Source organism: Ictalurus punctatus, chromosome 1, assembly GCF_001660625.3.
Source record: "Ictalurus punctatus breed USDA103 chromosome 1, Coco_2.0, whole genome shotgun sequence".
Classification (NCBI taxonomy): domain Eukaryota; kingdom Metazoa; phylum Chordata; class Actinopteri; order Siluriformes; family Ictaluridae; genus Ictalurus; species Ictalurus punctatus.
In genome coordinates this window covers 26765694-26793170 of record NC_030416.2, presented here as the reverse complement: position 1 = coordinate 26793170, position 27477 = coordinate 26765694, and the positions used below count along the sequence as shown (strand labels likewise).

General features: G+C 39.6%; 1 protein-coding gene across 3 annotated transcripts in view; it reads left to right on the top strand.

Moving 5' to 3' along the window:
• Nucleotides 1-27477, top strand: part of LOC108271260 (L3MBTL histone methyl-lysine binding protein 4) — a 72691-nt gene that overhangs the window by 23974 nt on the left and 21240 nt on the right. For 2 of the 3 annotated variants that reach the window (XM_017478711.3, XM_017478721.3), the window contains 7 exons: nucleotides 1690-1775; nucleotides 2345-2455; nucleotides 4268-4382; nucleotides 5793-5904; nucleotides 12506-12685; nucleotides 15526-15675; nucleotides 19782-19855. In XM_017478711.3, coding sequence (XP_017334200.1) covers nucleotides 1690-1775; nucleotides 2345-2455; nucleotides 4268-4382; nucleotides 5793-5904; nucleotides 12506-12685; nucleotides 15526-15675; nucleotides 19782-19855 — 828 coding nt within the window. Of the gene's footprint in view, nucleotides 1-1689; nucleotides 1776-2344; nucleotides 2456-4267; nucleotides 4383-5792; nucleotides 5905-12505; nucleotides 12686-15525; nucleotides 15676-19781; nucleotides 19856-24686; nucleotides 24845-27477 lie in introns of those variants that run through there. The other variant, XM_053683455.1, reaches the window with a different exon arrangement.

The following is a 27477-nucleotide window of genomic DNA, read 5'->3' as shown; positions in this document are numbered from 1 at the left end:
TGAGACATGGTGTACGTGTGTGTATAATGGGTTGATTATTAAGGCACATGAGGACAGTGTCACAGGGAGTGCAGGGATACTGTGCCCGTGTCTCACACGTGCTTGTTGAACATCCCATTGCAGAATTGTTCCCCCATTGCTATTATAATAATCGATATTTTTCTGGCGTGGCTGTATGGATTTCTGCCCATTTAGCCACAAGAGCATTAGTGAGGTCAGGCACTGATGTTGGGTGAGGAGGCCTGGCAAGCAGTCAGTGTTCGAATCCATCCCAAAGGTGTTCAGTTGAGTTGAGGTCAGGGCTCTGTGCAGGTCACTCGAGTTCTTCCACACCAGCCTTGGCAAACCATGTCTTAATGGACCTCACTCTGTACACAGGGGCATTGTCATGCTGGAACAGGTTTTGTGCCCTTTAGGTACAGTAAAGTGAAATGTTATTGTGGCAGCACAAGATTTTCTAGACTATTATGTGCTTCCAACTTTGTGGCAACTGTTGAAGGGGAACACCCACATATGGGCGTGATGGTCAGATGTCTACATATTTTGGCCGTATGGTGTATGTAGCATGGAACTTCTCATCACTGACTGTTTACATGCACATCGATATTCCGATATTAATCAGAATTTGAACATTTTCTAATTAGTATTGGTTCATGTAAACGCCGCAATCGGATTGTCTTGATCCGAATCGGGCAATATTCTGATTCCCCAAATTCTGATTCCCACTCCTGGAATATGCCTGTTTTAATTGGAAATTTGTTGCATGTAAACACCTTATTCAGAAACGCTACTGAAAGGAGATATGCGCATGCTTGGTCCACGAGAAATTTAGGGTAGCAATGGCAGCATCTCGAATCTCACAGGAAAGCAAAAGTGTGACTGTAGATTGGCATACTTACAACAGCCATGTATACACGAATATTCTGGTCCCTGTATAGGCATATTAAACGTCATATTCGGAATATGGCTGCAACCCGAATCTAGACCTTAAACGGCATTTGATGTGCATGTAAGCATAGTCCGCGACACTGTGCATACTTGTTCCTTAATCAAGTGTTACCTTAAAGTATTGAACATTCTCAGGTGGGTTGTTTGTTTGTTTGATTTAAAGGGTTGTGATTTCGAACACTATAAAAAATGTATTATATTTACTACTGAGTTAATTGAGCAGTCACTTGTATTGAATAGGTTTAATCCAAGCCTATAAATACTGTCCACTTGGACATAAAGTTCTGGAATGAAAAGGCTCTGTGGCTACATTAAATAATGAGCCTGATTATTTGAATACTTGGTTCATATATACATGAAATGAATCTGTACTGAAGGGGTTTGTGGAATTTATTTTACAGTTAAAGGAGTCCATGTCTGTAAGAAGTTTTACAGCAAAATAAGGCGTGAACTCCTGACTTATTGGAAGCAAACCAATATAACCGATAAAGCCAGATCTTACAGATGATGCAGTATGAGCCATTTCCTGTAGCGGGCAGTGAGTGATATGCTTAGTCTTCTGTTTCACTTGTGATATATAGCACTCTTGTTCTTGGAAGGCATTAATGTTCACCATTAGTCCAAACCATTAACAACTTATTCAGCCACGTGCCTCAGCCACATTACCTACTAAGTCAATGAGCCTGGCAGCATATGTGATGCCTTTTTTTTCTAATCAGATTGTGTTTGCTTTTGTTCAAGGACACCCGAATCCAGAGCATTTCGTATGGGAGGAGTATTTAGAAGACAATGGTGCTTCTGCAGTTCCGAGCCAAGCCTTTTGTATGGTGAGCAAAGAATGATAATCGCATCAGTGCGAGACAACATTTCGTGTGTGTGTGTGTGTGTGTGTGTGTGTGTGTGTGTGTGTGTGTGTGTGTGTGTGTGTGTGTGTGTGTGTGTGTGTGTGTGTGTGTGTGTGTGTGTGTGTGTGTGTGTGTGTGTGTGTAAAAATAAAAAAAAAATGCCAAGCCTGTGTGTGAATACATTGTTCAGATCTGTGTTTGTGCTTCTATTTCCATTTTTGCTCATGTAGATACATTTGTGTGTGTTGTGTTACAACAACAAACAGTTACTGAAATTTAAGGTTGGGATTAGATTTGGGTGTGGGCATAGCATTAATTAGCTGCGTGTCAGGATTAACGGGTTTCATAATTATTCATAAATTCCAACTGCAATATCCTGACTGAAAAAGGGGCTCCTCAAGGCTTTACACACTTCGAATTGGATTTTAATTAAAGCAGGCTCACTCCTCTTTCACCGTAGCTTGTAGTTGTGCATTCTGCGACTGCAGGTGTTGTTTGTCAACCTGTCATAAAGCCAAGTGAAGGTTCTGATCAACACTGTCTGCCTGCAGAGAACGCCTCATGGATTTCAGAACAACATGAAGGTAGAAGTGGTGGACAGGAGAAACCCCATGCTGATCCGCGTGGCCTCCATTGTTGATACTGAAGACTACAGAGTCAAGGTGAGCTGGAGAACAGCACAGACACCAGCTTCACATCCAACATGTCTAGGCAAGGGACATTTATCAAATGAAAGGTAACACAGACTATTGCAGCAAGCCTATCACTGATCGATTGCTTCACAGAAGAGAATCCCAAAACTTCTGTGGCTGATTTATATGATTCTGAGGAAAAGTTTCAGTGTACGTCTTGGAGTTCTGGCATGGAAACCTTCTGCATTTAGTACATGCCTTACTGTGCTCACTGAAACCCTAGTGCCTGTTGCCACCAAGTCTTGTTGCAGGTCTTTTACAGTCACTCGAGGGTTTTTCACAACCTGCCTTCTCAGAAATCTGGTTGCAGCCATTGATGGCTTCCTTTTTCTGCCCTGCCCTGTCCAGGTATTCCATGAATTTTCTGCCCTGTCCAGGTAGTGTAACCACCGTTCCCTTAACTTTGAACTTGTGAACTATGCTTCCAACGATGTCTCTAGGAGCATTCAGTGCCTTCGCTATCTTTTTGTGTCCTGTTCCTTGTTTGTGAAGGGCGATGATCTCTTTTTCTTAACTTTTTGGACCATTCTTTTGATTTGGCCATATTTCTACCATGCAGTCAAACATGACACTCAACAAACCCCGAACCAGTTCAGGTATCCAGCTCAATGCACACCTGGTGCGACTAAGGAAGCCCTTGATTAGTTTCATCAGGTGTGCTTGAGACAACACCTGTTTTGCATATTGGTGCTGTTGTGAGGGATTCTATTCAGGGAGTTGAATCACTTTGAGACTGGAGAAATCATTTAAGTTGCATTTTTCACTTTAATTTGGGGAAACCACTTATAGCATTCGCTGTGTTGAAATATTTCAATTGCTTTTGTTCGATTTGTTCATTGCAAACTGCTGAAAGTCTGTAAAGTTCAACAATAAACATGATTTGCAAGGGGGGGGAATCATTTTGATTACAGCTGTACCAGCAATTAGGAGTGTGTAGCTCTAATGCAGGTCAGAACAGCTTGTTGAATGTATTGATTTTGATCAGACACACTCCATTTCGCATCAGACTGCAGCAGTCCTGAATTAGAATAATTTTTAACTATATATTGAATATAACATCACTTCAGTTGTGCTTCATTAGATTTTGTTATTGTTCTGCAGTTTCTATGAGACCTTTTCTTTTGGTTAATCAGGCTGACTAAACCTGAAACAGTTGGGACATAAGACTTAATTAATGGACCGTTTTGTGCACACATTTTAAAGTGACAGAAGTGTCAGATCACGGGCGAAGTTTGATCGGCACTTAATGATGTTTGCTAGGATTTCACTGTTGATGCAACTGAAACCTAACATCTCTTAACTGAACTCTGTGGTGAAATCACATTAGATGCTCATCAGATGCTGCCTGTTGAGATGGTCCAGATGCAGCATACTTTATGCAGACTCCGCTGTGACTTGATGTCTTGTGTGTGTTTTTTATTTATATATATAAAATATAAATTATAATATATTACACACACAAACATCAGCGCTGTCTCACATATGCTGTTATCAGAAGGCATGTTAATGGTTCTTATTACGATGCCAGAATATAATAGCTTACAATCAGTATGAGCTTGGTGACTAAGTTTTACACTGAAAGGAAATTGTCAGCATTTCTGTGGCGTAATTGGACTTGAATATTATTCACCTTGTGCAGCTGCCAGTAAATCTATTTCTCACTTGGAGCCCTAGACTTGTGCATAAACGATAATTGGACGATCGGCCCGACATTATTTTATATAATCTTATTTTATCATATATTTTATGGCTTTGTTCCAACTTCCTTTTTCTTTGTAATAGGTGCACTTTGATGGCTGGCACTCCAAGTTTGACTTCTGGGTCGACTCGGACCTGCCAGACCTTCATCCTGTAGGCTGGTGTGCGAGGACGGGTCACCCACTGGAACCTCCACTGAGTGAGTGTGAATTATTATAAGCTGCATGTTATGCTGTGCTGCACAAGGTCATTTAAAAGTCAGTTATAATTGTTTTTCCTCAAATGCACAGTCTGTCTATTCAGTTATACATGAATAACACTCATAACGTAATGTATGATGAAATGGCCCCTGACTGTACCACTGGATCGGTCCGTACTGAAAACGACTCGTATTCAGCAATGAGGGATTCAACTACTGCATCTGTCTGGCTCAGAAGTGTAAGACTCTGAGTATGTATTTTAGCATTCTGCCTTATTTAACACACCTGATTTAACTGATGAACTAATTACCAAGGCCTCCATGGACTGTAGCTGGTGTGCTAAAATAACGCAAACACAAATCTCTGTAGGGGTGCATCAGGACCTGAGTTTTACACTCCTGAGCTTGCCAAAACTTGTCCAAAACTATCTGTACAAAAACATCGCATGACGTGATCTGTCCAGAGTCTTGCAGCCTTATTCATAAGAATAGTATGTCCTTAATACCATAGACCCATTTAATAAACATTTCATAGTGTAGACATTGATTGTGAGGTTTTAGGTTAGTTGGCTAATTTGTCTGTTCTTGATATCATTTTTTAAAAGTCTATAACAGGCAAACCTTTATCTTCTCACATTCACCTCACTGGTTGGGGCAGATTTCAAAGGTTTTGTGGTTGTGTTTTTTTTTTTTTGCTGTGGGATGTTTTAGCAGAAAACTACTTGAATTGGCGAAAATGCAATAGCATAAAATTGTATTGCAGTAAAAGTCTTTTGTAGTAATCGTTGGTAAATTAGACCTTTTTAGCTGTACTCTTGTTCGACGTGTGAGAATCAAAGAGGACTTTGGCTGAATGTGCATTGTGGTGACATCACATGACTCCTCTTGGCCAAAATCTGCTGTAGTTTTGGAAAAACTGTATACCCACTCTGAACATTGTGGAGTTTCCTTAATTTTGCGTTAATTTCCGCCGTCACAAAATCCTTGAGGGAATGCCCCCAAGAAGCATTACTCATAGATCTACTGATGGAACTTTCACTTCTAGATCTGACCTTTGGCTACGTTGATTCTGTTGTGTTATACTTGACTTGATTTACTGTGCTGTGTCTGGGCATGAGATTTTTGGATGAAATTCCAAACTATTGTTCTAGCAAGATGATGATTATGATCAGAGAAGATGCATCATGCATTAAGAGGAAGGCATCATCTATCTCCCAATCATTTTGCCATAATTTCAGTGGGAGTTGGGGAAAGTCAATATACAAGGCTTATGCATTTTTTGATAACGTTTTTAGGTAGATTATCTGGGTATTGTTGTAATAGTTGTACTCCTTCTTATTTAAAGCCTTTTTCTGGAAGTTGATGTATTTTAGTAACTTTTATTTGGGCATTCATTTTGCCTTTTTACAGCAAATGCAGGACCTTCTGACCTCAAGAGCTCCATGACGCAGGGAGTGTGTCCAACCCCAGGCTGCAGGGGAGTGGGCCACATCAAGGGTGCAAAATACACAGGACACCACAGGTATGGCATGACATACTTTTTTTATTTATATATATATATATATATATATATATATATATATATATATATATATATATATATATATATATATATATATATATATATATATATATATATATATATATATATAAAATATATATTTTTCCTCTTCTTTTCTTTTAGTTATAGTCACTTAAAGCATTTCTGACATAACACCTGGGATCAGATCATTCTGTTAAAGCCGACTCGATCTGGGTTGAGCGTGACCTGAGCGAGTGTTGTTGCACTGAAGACTTGTCACATCATGCAAGACTTTTAATCCAAGCAGAGGGCATTTTAGAGGAGAGTGTAGGATCCTCTAGGAACCAGGTGGGGGTGGTTCTCTCCTGAGGGTCTCTCCAGCTTGCATCTTCAGCTAAAAACCTGCCTGCATTGATCTGTCTAGAACAGGAGTATTCAGCTTAAGCTTGTGAAGGTCCAGCTACATCCAAATTCCCTAAGAAACTAGCATGACTGAAAAGTGACACCCTTATACATAAGCTTTCTTCCTGTGATGAGCGGAGCATTTATTCTATCCCCCAGCCTTTTATGTGTCCTGACAAAGTCTTACATCTTGTCGGAGTTTCTTCTCAAGCATACAGCTTTGTGCTGCAATTGGCATGCCTGTGCCTCTGTCACTCCTCATCAGTTTTCTCTCCCAGCCCTGGGAGATCAATATTGTCACCTGGCGAAATATCAAGTTAAATTTTGATTGATTGGGAACCAAAGTGTAGTAAGAATTGTAATCTGCTGTTGTAAGCTTCATTCTGTCCTGCTGTGTTTGGTCCATCCCTCCATCCATCCCCTTTTCTCTTTCATCTGAACGTCTCTATAAAGCCTGGAATGTCTTTAACCGCTTTCCGGTACACCTTTTCCAGCTGTGTAATCATAGCAGAATCAGTCAGGAGTAGAATTTGCATACTTTTCTTCCTCTTTAGCTGGAGAGACTGGAATCCTTCAGAGAGCCATTTCTGATTAGAGAGAGTACGAGAGATGCGGCGTTTATTATCCATGTGGCAGAAAATGTTCTTCTCAGCCACTGAATAGAGCTGAGCTTCATTAGTGCATAATTTACATTCTATTTGCATACATTAACATATGATTGCCTCAAGACTAACCATTTAAGCTTCGCAGTAGCATTACTTTTTCCATCAAGAGTCGCATGTAGGAAGAGAATACAATATTCAAACGTCTGAGATGCTCAGCAGAGTTTACCGTCATTAGGAAAGGCATCCAGGAGAACATGATGATGATGATGATGGGTTTTTCATTTCTTTGATCAGCTGCCTTAAACGATTAGGACAGACTGACGACTGCTTATGTGAAGGGGTGCTAATGTGAGATTATTGCAATAGACAAGTCGTTCCTGTGCATACCTAATATGAAACTTCTTGACATTCTTTAATAAAAAACATAACGTGACCTGCATATGAGTGGCATACTCTCAAAGAGCTACTTCACATTGTTTTTGCCCAGCGTCTCGTCTGTATTTCCATTCCCTATCCATTAATCGGAAATGGATGAGCTGAACCGTTATCGGAAAGTGGAAAATAACATGGTAGTTGTGAGTAAGACTGGGATTTCCAACACAGTACAATTTAACCAGAGAAGCAGCACACAGTTATTTTTAAAACCATTTTCACCAGTTTAAATTCAATTCCATTTCACTTCAATTGGTATTATATTATTAAATTATTTAGCACTTGTAACAATGGACATTGGCTATGTTTACATGGACAGCAGTAATATAATTATTGACCTTATTCTGAATAAGACGATATTCTGATTAAGGTGCTTACATGAGTCGCTTTTAGGATATTCCTTTCATGTTCCCGTTTTACATGTTATAGAACATAGAGCGATTCACACGTCGTTTTGTCCCCACGCCGTCCGACGTTCCTTCCAGAATTTCACATTTCACCATACAGTTCGTCTTCATTATGGGACCGTATACAGTTTTGGGTTTCGTTTTTAATTTTATGAATGCTTCAAGTGCAGTTAATTGTCGTGCTATACGTGCACATAGATGACTGCTTGAAGCCATGGGCTGTGTCCCAAACCGCATACTTGGCTACTATATTGTGTATATAGAAATACGTGTACTTCACCTACTATATACTATAGCAGGCAAGTACACGATTTCGGATTCAGCCGTGTTCTCTTGTTTGCAGTTAAACGGTTGAGCACTGCCGTGTGTGTACGTGTCCTGTCACAAAATGCGGTGAAAACTCCCACACGACGTTAATAGTGTGATTAAGATGTGTACATCTCTGTAATGCACGTCGATAATGCGATTAAAACAGGAATACTCCATATGCCTTAATTCGATTTGTGTGTCCTTCGACTATGACTTTAGTCGGAGGAAGGTCATCAAAAATTGCTGTTTACATGCTGGTTTCTTAATCAGGATATCGTCTTAATCAGGTTAATATCGGATTATTGTTGTCTATGTAAACGTACTGACTGTCACAAAGCAGCTTCAGAAATGTGGATTTGGATCCCTATCGATCTCAAGCAAGTGGTGAAGTAAAACTCCCTGAAACAAAAAAGAAACCTTGAGAGAAACCAGACTCAAAAAGGACCCCATCCTCTTCTAGGTGACCCCGGATAGTACCATAAAGTCAATCAGTACTGAATGTGTTGAATGGCTTTTCAGTACGAGCATCAGAGTAATATTTTATTTTTTATTTATTTCAAACTTCATTACAGGATATAGCATTAAGTAAATCTTATACCAGTGATGTTATCTACTGAATAATTAATGAGAATAATTAAAGTGCAATCTTTAGGCTATCCATGTGAGACCATCCACAGCCTTTAGGATGTCAATGTGGTCCTACCCACAGCAATCTAGCAGTAGTCCTTAGGCTATCCTCAGCAGCAGTGAGTGATTCGCAGATGAAGGAAGCTCCAAGCAGGAGTAGAGCATCAGGATGTATCTGACAGTACCAGAGGGCAAATAGTCAGGATCAACACATTTGCTGTATTGAAGCCAGAGGTTGAGCGAGCCAAATATATTGGTTCCTGGGGTGGGGGCGGGGAGAGGGGAATGTACTTTCAAAGCTCACAGTCTTTTACAAGGCAGTAGGGAGCACTTTTAAACCTCTTCAAAATATCGTATGACCTCTTCTTAAGTATGCATTGATTTTTGTCTGGAAGCCATCTGTACTGTAGAAAAGGGCGCCATGCGGTGAAGCACAACCCGTTTGACTGCAGTAATTTTAGCCTCCTCATATCCATGCACGTTAATCTATTTTTGCTCTCCTCCTTCTAAAACCCTCCAGCTTCCTTTCTCATTTCTGCTTTTAAAATAGTCCAATTGTCCAAGATTAACATTTGGAAATTCAGAGATCAAGTCTCTGTGTGTCTGTCTCACACACACACAAGTTAATGAGGTGCACAGTCCATTGTTGGATCTCTGGAGCATTTTTGAGATGATGAGTCGTCATAATCTTATCTTTCGCTAATAACTGTCCTTTGTCATATCTTTCCCTCCCCTCTGGTTCTTTTGATGTACTGTTATTCACACTAGAGCATATTATTTAACTGTGCTATAATATGGAAAGACATTTTGAGTGTTTGAATAAATGTAAAGGGTTTTTGGTGGTTAAGTGCTTTTGAGTGCTAGTGGTGTTTTTATGTTATGATGAATGGCACTCTCTTCTTAAGCCTGTATGGTGATGGTACTGATTTTAAAGGATCTTTTTATTAGGAATACCTGTACACCTGCACATTCATACAGTTATCCAGTCACCGATTCATGTAGCAACAGTGCACAAAGTCCTGCAGATACAGTTCATGAGCCTCAGTTAATGTTCACATCAAACGTCAGAATGGGGGAAAATCTGTTCTCGGCCCATTTGACCTGTTTTGATTATTTCAGAAACTGTTGATCTGAGATTTTTAATTCAATTAAATTTTAATTGTATAGTGCTTTTTTCTTACAATGGACATTCTCAAAGCAGCTTTACAAAAATATATAAACACAGGATACAGATTTTAAGTGTGTGGATTTATTATTATTGAGCGAGCCGGTGGCGACGGCGATGAGGAAAAACTCACTAAGATGATAAACCTTGAGAGGAACCTGACTCAGAAGGGAAGCCGTCCTCATCTGGGTAACAACTGATGGTGTAAAAAAGTTCTTCATGGTTTGTGCATGAAGTCTTTGTTGAACTGGTACATTGTTCAAAGGAGACTTGAGTACAAAATTGTATGTGGTAATTGCAGTCATAGTGACATAGTAGCAACCATTGTCCCAGCAACCATCGCGAGAATGGTTTTTACACAACAGTCTGTAGACAAGGTAATGTTTTTACAGTGGGCACAGGTTCACCGAAATTGAACAGTTGAAGATTGCTCAGTTCTGTTTCGGTGAACCTGCGCCCACTGTAGCCTCTCATTCTGGTCATTGGCTGACGAGAGGACCCTCATGTGGTCTTCGGTTGCTGTAGTCCATCTGCCTCAAGGAACAACTGCTCACCTTCGTTTGAAAAAGCAAGGTTATTCAAGTTACCATAGCTTTCCTGTCAGCCCAAACCTGTTTTTTCCTCTGACCTCTCCCAGCAAGGCATTTCTTAGATTAGCCAGTTTATGAAGTACTCCATATGTCGCTGAGATCCCCCCCCCCCCCCCCCCCCCACAATTATGTTGTGAACATTAACTGAAGCTCTGTTAATTGACCGATTGGATGATTGCATAAGTTATACAGGTGTTCCTATTAAAGTTGTTGGTGAGTTTATTATTCTGATCTATACTTCTATGCAAATGTAAATGATGCTGTGGAAAAAGAAATGCTGTTCATATTTGATTAGCCTTCAATCAGTGTGCTGTCTTTGGCATCACACTTTGATATTGGCAATTTACCATGATCATGATTTTATTTATTTATTTTTATAAAAATGTATACAGGGAGCATTTATTTCCTCAGTTTCCATAGTTTCTTCAGATGAATAGTGTCTGATAAGAGAATGCAGTGCATGAGGATTTGAAATAAGATGCTGTGCAAATATCAATAATGAATAAAAAATGCAATAAAATAAATAAATAAAACTTCTTGAGCAGCTACTTAGCGCTGGGATAAACAGTTCCTTATGTGCTTAAACTCAAACATAGCTGGTGCATAGTGACTTAAACTCGTAGAATATGATATTTAGGGTGGTTGGCTGCCTCCTGTGGGGGGTGTGTGTGTGTGTGTGTGTGTGTGGGGGGGGGGGGGGGGGGGGGTGTTGTGTGTGTGTGTGTGTGTGTGTGTGTGGTTTTTTTTTTTTTTTTGTTTTGTTTTGTTTTGTTTTGTTTTGACAAAACCAAAAGCTCAACATTACCATTTTCTTAAGCAGTGGCACAAATGAAGCATTTTTCCTTTTGTACCTCATTGCAAATTGTTCCTAGGTTGCAAAGTGTTTGTTTTCAGAACGTTAATTTTTTGCTTCACAAAGAAGGCAAAAAATTGTTTTGTATTTGAGTCTCTGCCTGAGAGGAAGAACCGTGCGTTTAAACATTCTCCGTTTCATTACTGAAGGTGCCATACGCTTCTGATGTTGTTTGTATTGAAGCTGTAATGGGAACAGGACCCTCTACTACTCTGAGGGAAGTAGCCAGATGGTGCCCCAGGTGCAGGCTAAATGAAAAATGGTCCTTTTCACAGTGAAGTTACTGCACCAACACTCTCTACAGAGTGACTGATGTGACCTATGCAACAAAGGAAAAATACTTGATGGAATATCTTGTGTGCGTTCATTAAATTTATACCACAGCGCTGTTGAATTCTCGATTCTGATTGGCTGACGGACGTTCTGAGGTGTGCAGTTATTTTTCAGTAAATGCACAGCTAAAATATTTCTGGTCAGGTCTTGACCGCATTATAGGTCCATGTCACTTTTGCCAAGTTAACCAAAATAACAGAAAAGTTAGCCTACTGTCCATCACAGCACACGCATTTAACAAGAAACAAAATGACAGAAAATTGAGATTTTCCAGAAATAAGTAAGTAATGATTGATGGGCCGCTGAATTATTCGAAAAATCATCTGCATCCAAGGTGGTAATGTGGCCTTGAGGCAAAGCGGAGGCTTGAGCCATGGATATACTGTTATTAGAGAGGGAGCGAGGAATTAGTTTCACACGCATGTTTTAAGGACAAAAAGCTGACACATGTCTTGAAATAAAAATCTGAGCAATGTCTTGAGGTGTGGTAACTGTGGTACATGTGGAATAATTGACTCCGGTGCACTACCACGTAGGATGTGCATTATTTTCCAATAATTCAGCGGCCCGTCGTCAATTGGTCCTCACATATACGATAAATAAGCGATTTATAGCGATGGTACTTTTAGGGGTAAACGGTATTTTAGATAAAGGCAACACTACAGTATTTTGCCTTTGTTTTGTTTCTAAGCAAATTTACATGCATGTTTTTGCCTGTGTGATGAATGCAGCTTCCACTGAAAACCTATCCATATTTCTTAGGAGAATTGGAAGTACATCTGTAGCACAAAGTACATTCCTATCCCTTTTTACGTTTTTACTTGTAATCTTGTTTCACTCTGTTCTGTTCTTTTATGGCTGCCTTTTCTTGTCCATAGTGCCTTCGGCTGTCCCTACTCGGACATTAACATGAAGAAGGAGGTAGTGCTGCCTGATCGGCTCGGTGGTGAAAAACAAATCACCTTTGTCCCAGTGCACTTCGTGCAGAAAACCAAGAGGCTGTGTGCTGAGCAAGAGGAGGAGGAGGTGAACGATAAAGACAGCCATGAGGAGAACAGGTTGGGATGATCTACACTACTGTGTTTTTATCATTCTTACTTTGTTCATTTTATATATGCAATTTATGTTAATTAGTCTTTAATTGGAATATTTGATTATAAAAAAAAAAAAAAATTGAGAAGTGTTTTTTAAGAGTTGTGAAAGGCATGTAGGAAATTTGGAGATATGATGGGGTTTTTTTTATAGCATAGTGTCTGTCGCACTAATTTAGAAAAGCAAGTAGCTTTTGCAAAATGTATTTTTCTAAAGAGTGATGGTCCACATTTTAGGGCATATTAAGTGAAATTCAAGTAAAAATCATGACACACATGTCTATTTTCTCAGTGACTAAACAGAAACGTAATATAATATTACATTTACATTTATTCACTTAGCAGACGCTTTTATCCAAAGCGACTTACAAATGAGAAAGATACAAGCAAACATTACCTTAGATGACGTTCTGCTTCAAGCGCGTAGAACTGGTCACATTCATTAACCTTTCATTCTGCATGAAACCACATGAGTAAATGAGCAATGGCCAGGTTTCAAAACTACTCTATTTCATGCCCAAATTCACATTTAGGTTTCAGGCTCTGCACAGCTTCATGGAGGTCTCATCCTAGCAGTGCACTGACAGGCTGAATGTCAGGTTTATTCCCAGCGGAAGCCTCAGAGGTGCCGAAATTGCATTTCTTGCTTGTCATACAAACACACAGACATGGGGGATGCATTGGCATAAATGCCAACTCAGCATCACTGAGCCGGTTTATGTATGAAATTGCATTCATTTTTCTTTGACCTGCTAAGAGCAAGTCTGTGTACACAAGCCAAGAGGTTCAGGGAGCTTGTTGTATGAAATCAGTGCTGTGCTGGGAGTTCTTACTGTAGTTTTACAGTGTGGGCGGCTGTGGATCAGGTGGTAAAGCGGGTTGTCCACTAATCGTAGGGTTGGCGGTTCGATTCCCGGTCCACGTGACTCCACATGCTGAAGTGTCCTTGGGCAAGACACTGAACCCGAAGTTGCTCCCGATGGCAAGTTAGCGCCTTGCATGGCAGCTCTGCTACCGTGTGTGTGTGTGTGTGTGTGTGTGTGTGTGAGAATGAGAACCAATGTAAAGCGCTTTGAAACTGTGAAGGTTAAAAAAGCACTATGTAAGTGTGGACCATTTACCATTAGTGTTGGCTCATTATTATTATTATTATTATTTTTTTTTTTTATTATTTTTTTTTTTTTAAATACGTTTCTCCTTCTGCTAAGGCCAATAAAGACTGAGTTGATTTGATTATATTTTGAACGTTAACCTGTGTCGTCATATACAGAAGCTGTATGCACAAAGACTAGGAGTAATAATTTGACCGAAGACGTTAAAGCCACGGCAAACAGCGGTACTTGCCAAGTAATGCATCAGTGTGTGCATTGTGTGGCTGTCTATGGCCTCAGGGTGTGGGTGCATTGCTCTTTATTCTCCCACAGCTGCCTGAATAAGTTCAAAAAATCTAGAGAGAACGATTTTCAGTTAACGTTTTTGTTCTTGTGAGCTCCGCAGGATTCAGGACTGTAACCTCATTGGTCATAATCACCTTGTGTATCAGACATTGTGCATTTATGGCATTTAGCAGATGCCTTTATTCAGAGCGACTTACGGAAGTGCTTTGTAGCCTCTACCAAAAACACGTCTACCCTAGGGCTGCAACATCCATCCATCCATCTTCAACCGCTTACTCCTTTTCAGGGTTGCGGGGGAACCTGGAGCCTATCCCAAGAAGCATCGGGCACAAGGCGGGGTACACCCTGAACAGGGTGCCAGTCCCTCGCAGGGCACAAGCATATACACACTCACACACCCTTTCATACACTACGGACACTTTAGACATGCCAATCAGCCTACCATGCATGTCTTTGGACTTGGGGAGGAAACCGGAGTACCCGGAGGAAACCCCCACAGCACAGGGAGAACATGCAAACTCCGCGCACACATGGCCCCGGCGGGAATCAAACCCCGGACCCTGGAGGTATAAGGCGAACCACTAAGCCACCGTGCGCCCCAGGGCTGCAACAACTAATCGATAACTAATATTAAAATAATCGACAACGTATTTCATTATCGATTAGTTGGGTCCGTGACGTCATTTCACAATGGTGAAAAAACGCATTTCTATGAAAAAAACGCATGTGAAAAACAGCAGCGGTCACAGAGCGAGTTTCTGCAGGAAAAGAGCACGGGCCAGGTTGTCCAAAACATGAGTTTTTATATTAAATGCTTCAAACAAACTCGTAAGTGAATTAACATGGCTTGTCGTGTCGGATGCTGTGACAGATGTGTGTGCTGTTTTAATGTGTTCCAGACATGTTTTCTTCAGTTCAGAAATGATATTTTTACCTTTTTATATCCTTTTCTGTAAATGTTAGAAATTCATGCCAGTATTGCCATTTTATATAAAGGCTCGACATTATTCCAGAAATAATGGAATCCTCCATACATGCCAGATATTTCTTACACAGCTTCAGTGTGTATTTGAAGGTGATTTGATAAACAAATATTACTTGTAAAGTATGTCCACAAACTTTTGATAGGCAGTGTCTTTTCTGCTCAAGAAGACCTATGATCTTTTTATTCCTCATCTATCAAGCTGTTCTCATTATCTTTTAAAGACTGTACTGGGTGTAACCAGTGCCAGGAGAGGTCTTAATCCTCCACGCCAATCTAAATGCAAATTGTTCTAGGGCAAATCCTCTCCCAAGTCCTCTATACTTTTATCGATCTTCTAGTATTCTAGTTACTTTGGACAGCTGTACTTTGAAAAGCCTTTCTTGTTGAATAGGTGCTGACTGTCTTTATTTTCCTCACTCTCTCAGGGAAGAGCTGTCAGGCTGTGACACAGCGCCTCGTCCTCGCGGTCGGCCCCCTGGCCATGCCACAATAAAGAGAGAGTACAAGGAGGAACCTTCATCTCAGGGACAGAAGGCATACTCGCTGCTGGGGAAGCGTAGCCGCCTGACCACCAGGTAAAGCTACGTCCAACATAACATCATTAGAACTCCACAAGAGCAACATAATCCCTGCAAATCAGGGCATCTCAGACCCTGCAGGGACTTTCTGTCTGAGGTTAGATAATTCAAATAGGTTTTATAATGAGATTGAGCTGATATGATGAAACTCTATGTAACCTAAGACAATACCCCGTTTTTTTTCTTTTTTTTTCTTCTTCCCCCCCCTCCCTCCATTTGAGCACTTTCAAAGACTGAACATGACTGTGCTTGAGGTCATAATGGCGTTTTGTCTCTTGATTGAATACTTTTGTCATCCACCAAAAAAAACAATACATCACATAGAAAACAGATGCAGTGGGGAAAGGAATTGGTAAATATAGAGCTATGAGAACTACTTTAAAATGTTCTGGTGCATCACAGTGGCACAGCAGGTTACCAATGTCCATTACATGTCTTTGTCAAGTTCTTGTGGGTTTCCTGGTGGGGGGGTTGGGTTGTGTGTGGCCCAGTCTTCCAGGATTTATTCCCCCTTCATGCCCAGTTTTCTCAGGATAGGATAGGCTACAGATCCATTGCAATCCTGATCAGGATAAAGCATCACAGAAGATGAATCGGTGTTCATTTTGACCATTTTATAAAATCTAATTCATTGGATTAGTCATAATTCAGACACAGGCTACGTTTACATTGACAGCTCTAATCTAATTATTGACATTTTTCTGAATAAGACAATATTGTGATTTAAGGTGAGTTGTTTTTAGACTACCCCTTTCATGTCCCCGTTTTACATGTTATAGAACATGGAGCGATTAACAGCACACGTCATTACGTCCCCACGCCACACTGTCCAACGTTCCCTCCAGAATTTCACGTCTCAACATACATTTTGTCTTCATTATGGAACCGTATACAGATTTGGGTGTTTAATTTTTAATTTTACGAAAGCTTCAAGTGCAGTTAATTACTTGTCATGCTATACGTGCAAATAGACGACTGCTTGAAGCCGTGGGCTGCATCCCAAACCACGTACTTATCTACTATATAGTTTATAGAAATGCATGTATTTCACCTACTATATACTGTAGTAGGTAAGTATGCGGTTTGGGACTTAGCCGTGCTCTCTCATTTGCCGTAAAACGGTTACGCACTGCTGTGTGTACGTGTCCTGTCGCAAAATGCGGTGAAAACTCCCACACGACGTTAATAGTGTGATTAAGGTGTTTACATGTCTGTAATGCACTTTGAAACACGACTAAAATAGGAATACTCCACACGTCTTAATTCGATTTGTTTACTTCGAGTATGACATTAGTCGGATTAAGGTCATCAATAATCACTGTTTACATGCTAGTTTCTTAATCAGAGTATCGTCTTAATCAGGTTAGACATAACATTATTACTATTATAATGTGTTTGTTTCTGTTTACGAGACCCTATTTTCTGCATGAGCCCAGATTTCACTATTGATATTTACTTGTATTTCCTCATTTGTAAGTTAAATGAATAAAAGTAAATGATGACATAAGCATAATATAGTCATTTTGTCTTTAAGCGCAGTCCTATTATTGGAGGATCTTCATTGTATAATCTGACATGTTACACGATCTGTTATAAAATTCAGCCAAAATTTTTGGGGGGGATTATCCCATACAACATGCCAAGTAATAATCTTAAAACAACTGTAATCTTGCAGTCTAAAACTGGTGTAAGACTGCTACCTGCAATCCCATGCTTATACATGCAGCGCTGCAATACCTGCGTCTAATTCCTTTTTTTTTTATATATTTTTTTTTATAATACATAATATTTGATTCATTTCTGCATAGCCAATATGCATTAAACCAGTCATATTCCATTACACCGTTATGTCAACAAATACCAATGATGCTTATTGCAACTCTGGCATGTGGGCGGAACAGCCCCTACTCGTCTAGCTATTTATTAATATAATTGGCATCAGTCCCACATTTCCCATGAGACCCAGAGAGAATGAATGAATGAATACTGTCATGGTTTTCAGAACTAAGCACAAGGGCGCTTCATGTTCTCTGCATGATTACTATTAAATGGCTTTTGTACTGTATGTTCCGAGGGTTGTGTTAATACTGTGTAGGTGTCAGAGGAGATGGATAACCCCTTCAGTAAAAGAGTAAAGTAGAACAGTCTCTGAGAATTATGTAAGGATGGGCTTACATAATGGGGACAAGAAACAAGTCATCCAAACAGAATGGCAAAAAAAAGGAAGCAACAGAGAGATAATTTGAGGAAATGGTTAAATGTCTTTCTTCAAGAATATATAGTGAAGAATCTTACCTTTTTGGAAAGCTATTACAGGAAATAACAGTCCAATAACTCCTGTCCATCTCATTACACCCTTCTAATGTATAATCTGACTAAGATGATGGTCAACAGTTTTCCGCAGCAGCTGTTCAGTGAATCGCTTCATTTCACAGCTTTCTCGCCAAGAATGCTCTCTAATCCCATCTCTTTTATTTCCCAGCCTTAATAGCTCAAGTTCTGTTTAGTTTGCGTTCACTAATAACAACATATTTTGGAGCTATATTTGCACTAAAACTATAAACAAGAGGAATTCTCAGCGAGTCTATCTTGGCTCAGGAGTATTTTCTCCCTTGGGCTGATTCAGAGACAGTGCTATGACCTCTCCATGAGAACAGGATGGCATTTCTCTTCCTTTTGCTGTCTTGGCCTGCATGGAATATGAATCTAGACTAACTCTAGGATATTGCCACAGATTGCTTTTAACTGGTGTTTTATATCTCCATCAAATCTGTTCTGGTTAACTTTAAGTGGTTATATTTGCCTTTTTATAATGACAGTGACTTACCTCAAGAACACCTACAGTACTGTGCACATCGTTAGGAATATCTGTATGCCTGCACTTTCATGCAATTATTAGCCAGTCATGTGCAATGCATAATCATTTCGGTACGGGTCAAGAGCTTCAGTTAATGTTCCCATCAAGAGAGTTCCCATGGGAGAAAATGCTTCTGATGAATCCGTGGCACAGGATTCCTATTATTTTGGATGTAATGGATGGGAAGTCGGAGTTTGCGTGTCCTCCCCATGCTTCAGGGGTTTCCTCTGGGTATTAAAGTTTCCTCCTGCAGTCCAAAGACCTGTGTTGTTGTATTCTGATTGGTGTTTCCAAATTGGTGTGTGTGTGTGCCATGTGATGGGTTGGCACCCCATCCAGGGTGTTCCTTGCCTTGTGCCCAAAGTTCCCTGGGATAAACTCCAGGCTCGTTGTAACCTTGTGTAGGATAGGTGGTACAGAGGAAGGAAGGATGGATGGATGGATGGATGGATGGGAAGTCAGATTTTGAAGGTCTGTGGAAAGTGTTCCATTTGAAGCATTACAGTCAAACTTTTAAAAAAAAAAAAAAAAAAAAAAAAAAGACTTTTGTGGGATGAAGTCTAGTGAAGTAACCCTAGTGTAAAACTGTTTCAAATCGAATCTAAACCTGTATATAATTTGAGGACACCATTAGTGTTCCTCTCTTTCTTTTTCTTCTCTACATTACTCAGACTATGAGCATGTTACTCTCCAGGACTTGTAATAACACTATTGCTCTCTAACAGTGCAGTAGTACTTTATATATGTTCAGATTACACTAAGTATTCCCACTGCCCCCTTCTGGATATGAAGTGTACTGATTGGTCTACAGGTTCAGGAAAAAAAAAAAAAAGGACAGCTGGACAGGTACCCTCAAGGATAGACCTTTTTTTTTTTTTTTTTTTTTTTTTTTTTTTTTTTTATTAAAGTTTTACTATTTCACAGTTTCATGTGAAAGATTCATATTAAAGATACAAAACCAGGAAAGGTACAGTGTAGTGCCCTTTTTCTGAGAGTGAACTATGAAATGTAGACTTGATCCACATTATCAGAGGTGTATGTGATTGAGGTGAGCACCCCACTTGTGAAAAACTTGTCTAACAGGGTTAGACCACTTCATCCTGCTGCCACTGTGGTAGTCAGATATGCTCACATGTTCTCTGGCCTGTAAAAATGTGACTCTCTTTTGCTATATAATCACTTGTGTTCTCTCTCTCTCTCTCTCTCTCTCTCTCTCTCTCTCTCTCTCTCTCTCTCTCTCTCTCAGGATTGCTCAGTCAACAAAATATCTGCGTATCAAAGATGAGGAGGAGGAGATTGAGCTAAATAGCATGATTGCAGGTAGGAAATGATCTCTGGTGTTTGACACTAGCGTTTAAAATGTGCCTAAGTCTGAATTTTGAGATTTTGTTGCTATAGAACGCTTTGTACATGTGCTATTTTTATATCCCTCTCACCTGAATATAGCAGTCTGTATCTCCTGATATCTAATCCATGCTGAAGTATAGTGTATCGTTCAAGCTTTTCTAAGTATTTATATATACACACACATTCACACACACTTCCTTTTCTTTCTTCCTCTTTTTTTTGTTTGTGTTTGTTTTTTTTCCTCACCTCCTTGGTGTACAGAAATGCAGCTTCTTATCACTTTGGTGCCATTTGCAGTCTTTGCTTTTCATTCTTTGACTGCTAAAAATTTTAGTTTGCGGTGTTTGGTTTTGCAAAATTAGATCAGTGTCTAATATCATTTCAGAAGTATTGACCTGGTGTAATGGTGTTGACCAAGGTCATCTGTCCTTGATGTGATCCAGCAGCCTTGGGTTTTTTTCTTTTCTTTTTTTTTTTTTTTGTTCATCTTTCTTACCTCCTCACACTCACGATTGCTGACTTCAGGGTGAACATTTTAGACCATCAAACCTCAAGTTTTAGTGTAGTGCTGCACTGGGGTGTAGGTCGAAATCTGACTTGTAATGGAGCTGTTATGTATTTGAAGATGCGAGAGGGCGCAAGTGCGAGCATCCTCTATCCTCTCTTCATTTGTATAGTTTCCATTTTGTTTCACAACCGATAATTCACAAGTTTTTACCTTTTTTGTAAGTGACAAAACAACTTTGATTTTGTTTTTCATCAACAAATTTTTTTTTTTTTTTTTTTTTTTTTTTTTTTTTTTTTTAAATGCTCAGAAACCAACATCTGGTGCCAGGTGATGTTAAGTCACGTGACGTAATCCTAGTGTACGTTGTCATGCTAATGAACAGTCGACAGAAAATGACAGTGGACTGGACGTATTACATGAGTAATGATGATCGACAAAGCAAAGCAGTCTGTCCTCTCTGCAAATCAAGAGGAGGAATTACAGCATCTTTAGTAAAATATAAGTAACCTGATAAAACATCTAAAAGATCAAATTCAGCACAAGGGGCTAATTGATGGCACAGTGTTACCTCTGCAGCAAATAGTTGCTGGGTAAGAAGAAAAATGTCTAGATAATGCAGGGTGAGTGAAACTAACAGCTCTTACCCAGTGTATGAGTTTTAACCATATCTAATGTAGCTAGCTAATGCACTTTATTTAAAAATCAACTCCGCGACCTTGAAGAATGATTCTAGTAGCCTAAATCCAAAAGTGCTCTTTTCATGACCACTTTGTAAACCGGGGGAAACATGAGCAGATCTAAATGACATGTCCCATGTCCGTTAAAAATGGTATTGATGCAGCCCTAGTATGGAAGTATTCATGACTGCATACCGCCGCAATAATTTGACAGAACCAAACGTTTACAAACTGCACCATGTTTCTCATTTGTATTATGTGATTCTCTGACCGTTTATTTCAAACACTGCGTCACATTCTGCATCGTTTTCTGTCATGAGCAGCTGAGTTTCCTGCCCATAGTCCTAGTTTTGATGTATTTTCTGATGTTTTTGTTTTTTTTTTCTTTGTAGCTGAGACTCTTGAATGTAATTGGGGGGGGGGGTTGAGGATATTATCAGCAGAAGTAGATCAGAAGAAATTACACAGGCAGAATTTCATTTACAGTCCCTTCACTGCATTTATGATGACCACCAGCTGTATCGAGAGATGGAATGCTTTGATTGTATAAATGGAGACGGCGATATCAGGTGTGAATATTTCATAGGAAAATAAAGGGTTTGTCGCGTATGCGTGTGCATGTACGTGCGTATGTGCATGTGTAGCTTTAAGCCTGGGTATACGTGTGTGCGAACCCATAATGCCACAGAAATAGCATATTCTCATTGTGTCTCCTGAGAGTATGTGGGTCTGTGAGATATTCCCCTGTACTGAGCTTTCTCTTCTCTTAGCTGTCTGTGTGTGTGTCTGTGTGTGTCGGTCCCTGTATGGGATGATAAGACAAGGTGAAAGATCCTTGGACATAATGACAGAATATATTACCATCGTCCAGCCTGCATGACCACACACACACACACGCATGCATGCATGCACGCACACACAACACTCTCCTCACATTCTCCCTCCTCCGTAAGGCCAGGCAGTGGCGAGATTTTATTTTTAATGTTTGCTTTGTTCAGTCTAGGCGTCACTGTATGTAGACAATTGAAGCAGTGCAGAAAACAGCAATCTCTTCTTTGACTTGGGATCAGATGTGGGCACAGTAATAAAGGTCCATTAGAAACAACGGGGAAAAGTTCTGTATTTTTACTTCCGAAGGGAAAAATGTATTATCTCATAAGCAGCTCAGAGGCCTTATTCAATCAGGATCCTGGTTTAATTAAAATGCTGCAGTGATTCACATTCAGCAGGACATGATGCTATACGCCTTAGACTTGCAAATGTTGTGGTCTAATCAACAACTCTAATTTCTTAAAGAACCAGCACAGCACAATTTAGAATACACTGCGGTTTTATACTTACTTGTATATTAACTTGCAAGATTTCAAATGAACCAGTGTGGTGTTAAAGAAAAGTCCTGCTGAATAAGTATGATTTTATTGTGAATATTTTAAGTCTGTACAGGATTTTGCAGAGGGGTGTTTTTTTGTTTTGTTTTGTTTTTCTTTTGTTTTTTTGTTTTTTTTGGGTGGGTGGAAATTCTGCAAATTTGCAGAAAACTTTTTTTCCCTTGGTAAATATGAGCAAGAAGGCTGTGAAAATTTTGTCTTTATTGTTTAACCTTTTTTTTTTTTTTTTTTTTTAATCTTTTGTTAAAATTCACAAAAATACTCCTGCTCTAATGGATATCAAACAATTGCAAACACATCATGGGTTTATAAAAAAAAAAAAAAAAAAAAAGTTGTGAAATGTGTGCAACAATTATTGGCACCCTTTTAGTCAATACTTTGTGCTACCTCCCTTTGCCACGATATCAGCTCTGAGTCTTCTCCTATAATGCCTGATGAGGTTGGAGAATACATGGTAAGGGATCTGAGACCATTCCTCCATACAGAATCTCTCCAGATCCTTCAAATTTTGAGGTCCACACCGGTGGACTCTCCTCTTCATTTTTTCCCACAGGTTTTCTATGGGTTTCAAATCAAGGGACTGGGCCATGACAGGACCTTGATTTTGTGGTCAGAAAACCATTTTTGTGTTGATTTTGATGTTTGTTTTGGATCATTGTCCTACTGGAAGATCCAACCACGGCCCATTTTAAGCTTTCTGGCAGAGGCAGTCAGGTTTTCATTTAATATCTGTTGATATTTGATAGTCCATGATGCCATGTATCCTAACAAAATGTCCAGGTCCTCAGAAAAACAGCCCTGCATTCACTGCATGTAATTAAACCAGTCAAAAAGTGAGAAGTTATCTGAGGGGTGCATTGGGCTGAAACACTCCTGTCAGAAATGCAGTGACAGAAAAAAGTAAATAAACTAAAGTACTAGTTTATAGAAATTAATAGTTTATCTGCATCCACCATTTATTTATTTATTTATTTATTTTTTACTTTTTTTGGCTCAAGAACATGTGGCATTTCTGCAGCACTTCAACTCTGTCCTTTAGCCCAGTTTGTGCCTCACAACTCAGTTGAGCAGCTCATATCCACAGAAAAATGTCACGTACAACCGAAAACACATGACATGTTTGGTTCATGTTGTTGGATCAGTTCAGCATTGTAATCACTTTCTCAGTGTACTCTCTATGGTAGTGCTGGCTCAGTGGTTAAGGCAGTTGATTACTTGAGAGACCCTTAGCCCGCAACTTCTCATTCATATCCTCCATCAATTGTGAGTCGCTTTGGATAAAAGCTTCAGCCAAGTGAGGTAAATGCTATCGACCAACACTAGTTGTTTTTAGTCCACACTCAACTGCTGTGTTCTCACCTGCCCAAACAAACTGCACCGAAGGGTTCCGTTCTAACGGAGTGAACGCCGCATACGTGCACTCTTGGATAAACAGCAAAAATGTTATTGTTTTTGAAAACTTGAATTTTTATTTTTTCCACATGAAATTCAATTGACTTGAAATGCAGGAAGCTTTTAGAATGACTCAGCTGCTTGAGAAGAGTAGATAAATTGGATGCTTTTCATTTTTTTTTTTTTTTTTTTTCTTTTCCTGTCCCCGAGGCTTTCAGTTTACTTTTCTCCTTTTGCTTAGAGCTCATGTTGGCAGGCTGTGGACATGGAGCTTCTTGCTGAGTATGCGGAGATATTTTGAGACCCAGTGAGTCATGGAAGCTTTCGGTTGCTAAACCTTTAAGATCAGTCACACTGCCTTCCCAAACCGTGGATTTTTAGAGGAACATTATTGTTTAGATGAAAGTGTTTCATTGCCTTTTATTGGCGATTTTAAAAGTTGATGGTGCCATCCTTTGGAATATTTCCTCTCTCTACTGTATATACAGCCACCAAATTAGATTTTGATGATGATTGATGATTAGAGGCACTTTTATGTGGTTTGGGAGATAATGCTGTTTTATTAGAATGCAGTGAGCTACCGGCAAGCGGGAAAACAGCAGCTCTAAAACAAAAGCGCTTGTCTTTAGTACTTCTCTTTTATATTGTGTGTGTAATGGGTGCAGTATTTTTCCACCAATACCATAATACAATACAACTATCAGGATCAGTTGGCATAATTATTTTTACATTTAAGATTACAGTCTGTAGTCTTGCATTACACTCTGTTTAACATTATATCCGCCGTAATTCCTTCACGGATCTTAGTTTCCTGCTGCTCTCTCCTCTGTGTGATGCAGGAGACTTTCTGTGAGCATATCAGTGGCTCAGTCAGCATCCAGAAGGACAGACAAAAATAGACAATTGATCAAGATTGATACAAAGGAGGAGAGAGACAGAAAGAGGGAGGGAGACTATGCAAACCAGCATCAACTACTATCTAAGCCAAAATCATCCTTGACCGTTACAGCGCTTTTTTTTTTTTTTTTTTTTTTTTTTTCTTTCTCTTTTTCTTTCTCTCTCTCTCTCTCTCTCTCTCTCTCTCTCTCTCTCTCTCTCTCTACCTACCCCCCTTCGTGTCTTTCTGTCTCACTGGAGGATTGACCTGAATAAAGATGCTGATTGGATGAAACCAGGAGTACAGCCTTGTACTAGTCATTGGATTATAGTTGTTAGCTATTAATCTATGTACAAGGATTATTCCCACACCACTAACTTGTTCTCTCAACTCAGCATGGGTGTGCCTGGAGACGGTCTCAATCAGTCATATGGTTCATTTATGCTTCTAAATGACTACATTCTGTTTCTTTCTTTCTTTCTTTCTTTCTTTCTATTGTTTTTTTAATTCCTCTTTATAGATAACTTTGTCCTCAAAACGATAATCCTACAGCTTCATTTTTCAACTGCTCCAATATCATTTCTCCTCTTCTTGATTTTAGCGCAATGAAATGACAACAGGAAGAAAGCCTGTTTTAAATGTGCTGTTTTCAAAAAAGATTGGATAAAAATAAAGTATCAGGATGTTATAGTCTCTGTGTGTTGTGTTGTGACTTATTTTTGTGATGTCCAGGATTGAAATAAATGTCAAATAAAAGCCAAAAAGGTGCAGTCCTGTATTAGGCCTTGCAATATGATTACGTACTGAAATTTAGCGCTGTTTTTTTATATATATATATATATATATATATATATATATATATATATATATATATATATATATATATATATATATATATATATATATATATATATATATATATATATATATATATATATAAAATGTGTATATAGTGTATGTCACTTCGGAGATATTACAGGTATTTTTTTTCTTTTATACGTGTGTGTATATAGCAATTTCAGCATGCCTGGAAGCAGCAGATTTTATTGATTTATTTTTTGGTGAATCTTTAAAGCTGTAAAATGTTATGTTTTTACTTGCCTCCTTGTACTTTCGTTTTCAGGTTGTCTGTGCTTCTGTCCATTTGTGCATCTGTCTGTAACTTGACCTCTCAAGAACTAGCGGTTAAATGTTTATAGTGAACCATCTTTGTAGCCAGCAGAGGAACTGATTTAGATTTTGGAATTTATCCAAACAGGGTCAAGATCATGGCAAGGTCAAATGGCTTGCTTCCTGTTTTGAAGTACACTATATGGTTAAGAGTATGTGGACATCTGACTATAAAACTGTTTCCACAAAGTTGGAAGTGCACAACTGTCTAAAATATCTTTGCATGCTGTAGCATTTAAAAATTCCTTTCACTGGATCTTAGGGGCCCAAATGTGTTCCAGCATGACAATGTCCCTGTGCACAAAATGAGGTTCGGAAAGAAATGGCTTGCCAAGGTTGTTCTGGAAGAACTTGAGTGACCTTCACAGAGCCCTGACCTCAACCCCACTGAACATCTTTAGGATTCATTGGAATGACTGCTGTGCAGCAGGCATCCTCACCCAACATCACTGTCTGCCCTCTTGAGCTGTTGTGGCTCAATGGGTACAAAACCAAATAGCCATGGTCCAAAATGTTGTGGAAAGACTTTCCAGAAGAGTGGAGACTTTTAATAGCATCAAAGGTGGAATAACTCAATATTAATGTCCATGGTTTTGGTATGGGATTTTCAGTTCTTAGGTGTCCACATACTTTTGGTCATATTGTGTGTGTGTGTGTGTGTGTGTGTGTGTGTGTCCCTTCTGTGTCCTTGTCCTCCTCTTTTCATTCATTTTCACTTATACACCCCCCGCCACCCCTTCCCTGGCTGACTCACTTGTTCATGTTCTCCCATTTTGTGTTTCTTTCTCTAGTGTTCTCTGAATATATCTTATACACGCGTGGTGTTTGGGGAAACTGTGGAATAGGGCAGAACACTGCAGTCCTACCCTCAACCATAAAACCACTTGGACAACCCAAGAGATTTCTCTCTTCTCCTGTTATGTACCCATTATGTGTGTGATTCACGTAGTTCAGAAACTTGCCATTTTCCCATCCATTTCACGTGAACTGTGCCCAGTTTAGTCTTCTGTCCTCCAGGGGGCAGAGGCACTGAACTTCAGGGTCCCGTCTGTTGCTATAGCAGCAGCTTCCATGCCAACTGGTAGTGGACGGAGGGTGTAGCCATGCTGAGATCAGCCTTTCCACCCAGGGGTCAGCACAGCTCACTGAGCACCACAGCCACCCACAGGGCATCCACAATGAAGCCATGCTAGTCTCTCGACTTCACGTGTATGAGTTCAGTCAGCCCCCTGTTTTCGACTCGGTGGTTAGTTTGAATTTAAAGGTGTCGGGATTAAATTTATCTTAATCCGTGTTCTTCCCCTCTCTGTCAGACATGTTTGTTGAATAGCTCTAACACTGTCAGTGCTTTTTCTGCTCTGCACGTTGCATGTGAGTTCAGCTTGTTTTTCTCCGCCAATATTATTGATGGATTGAACGCATATTGTAAAGACATTCATGGTGTTTTTACTGTAGACAGAAATCAGGGAAGTGATTCTTCATGTATTCATGGTTTCCTATTCTCCCAGTGTTTATTCTGGATTAAATTGATCTCTATACTTTACAGTTAACCTTTTTATATTGTCCTTAATACCCATATAGTG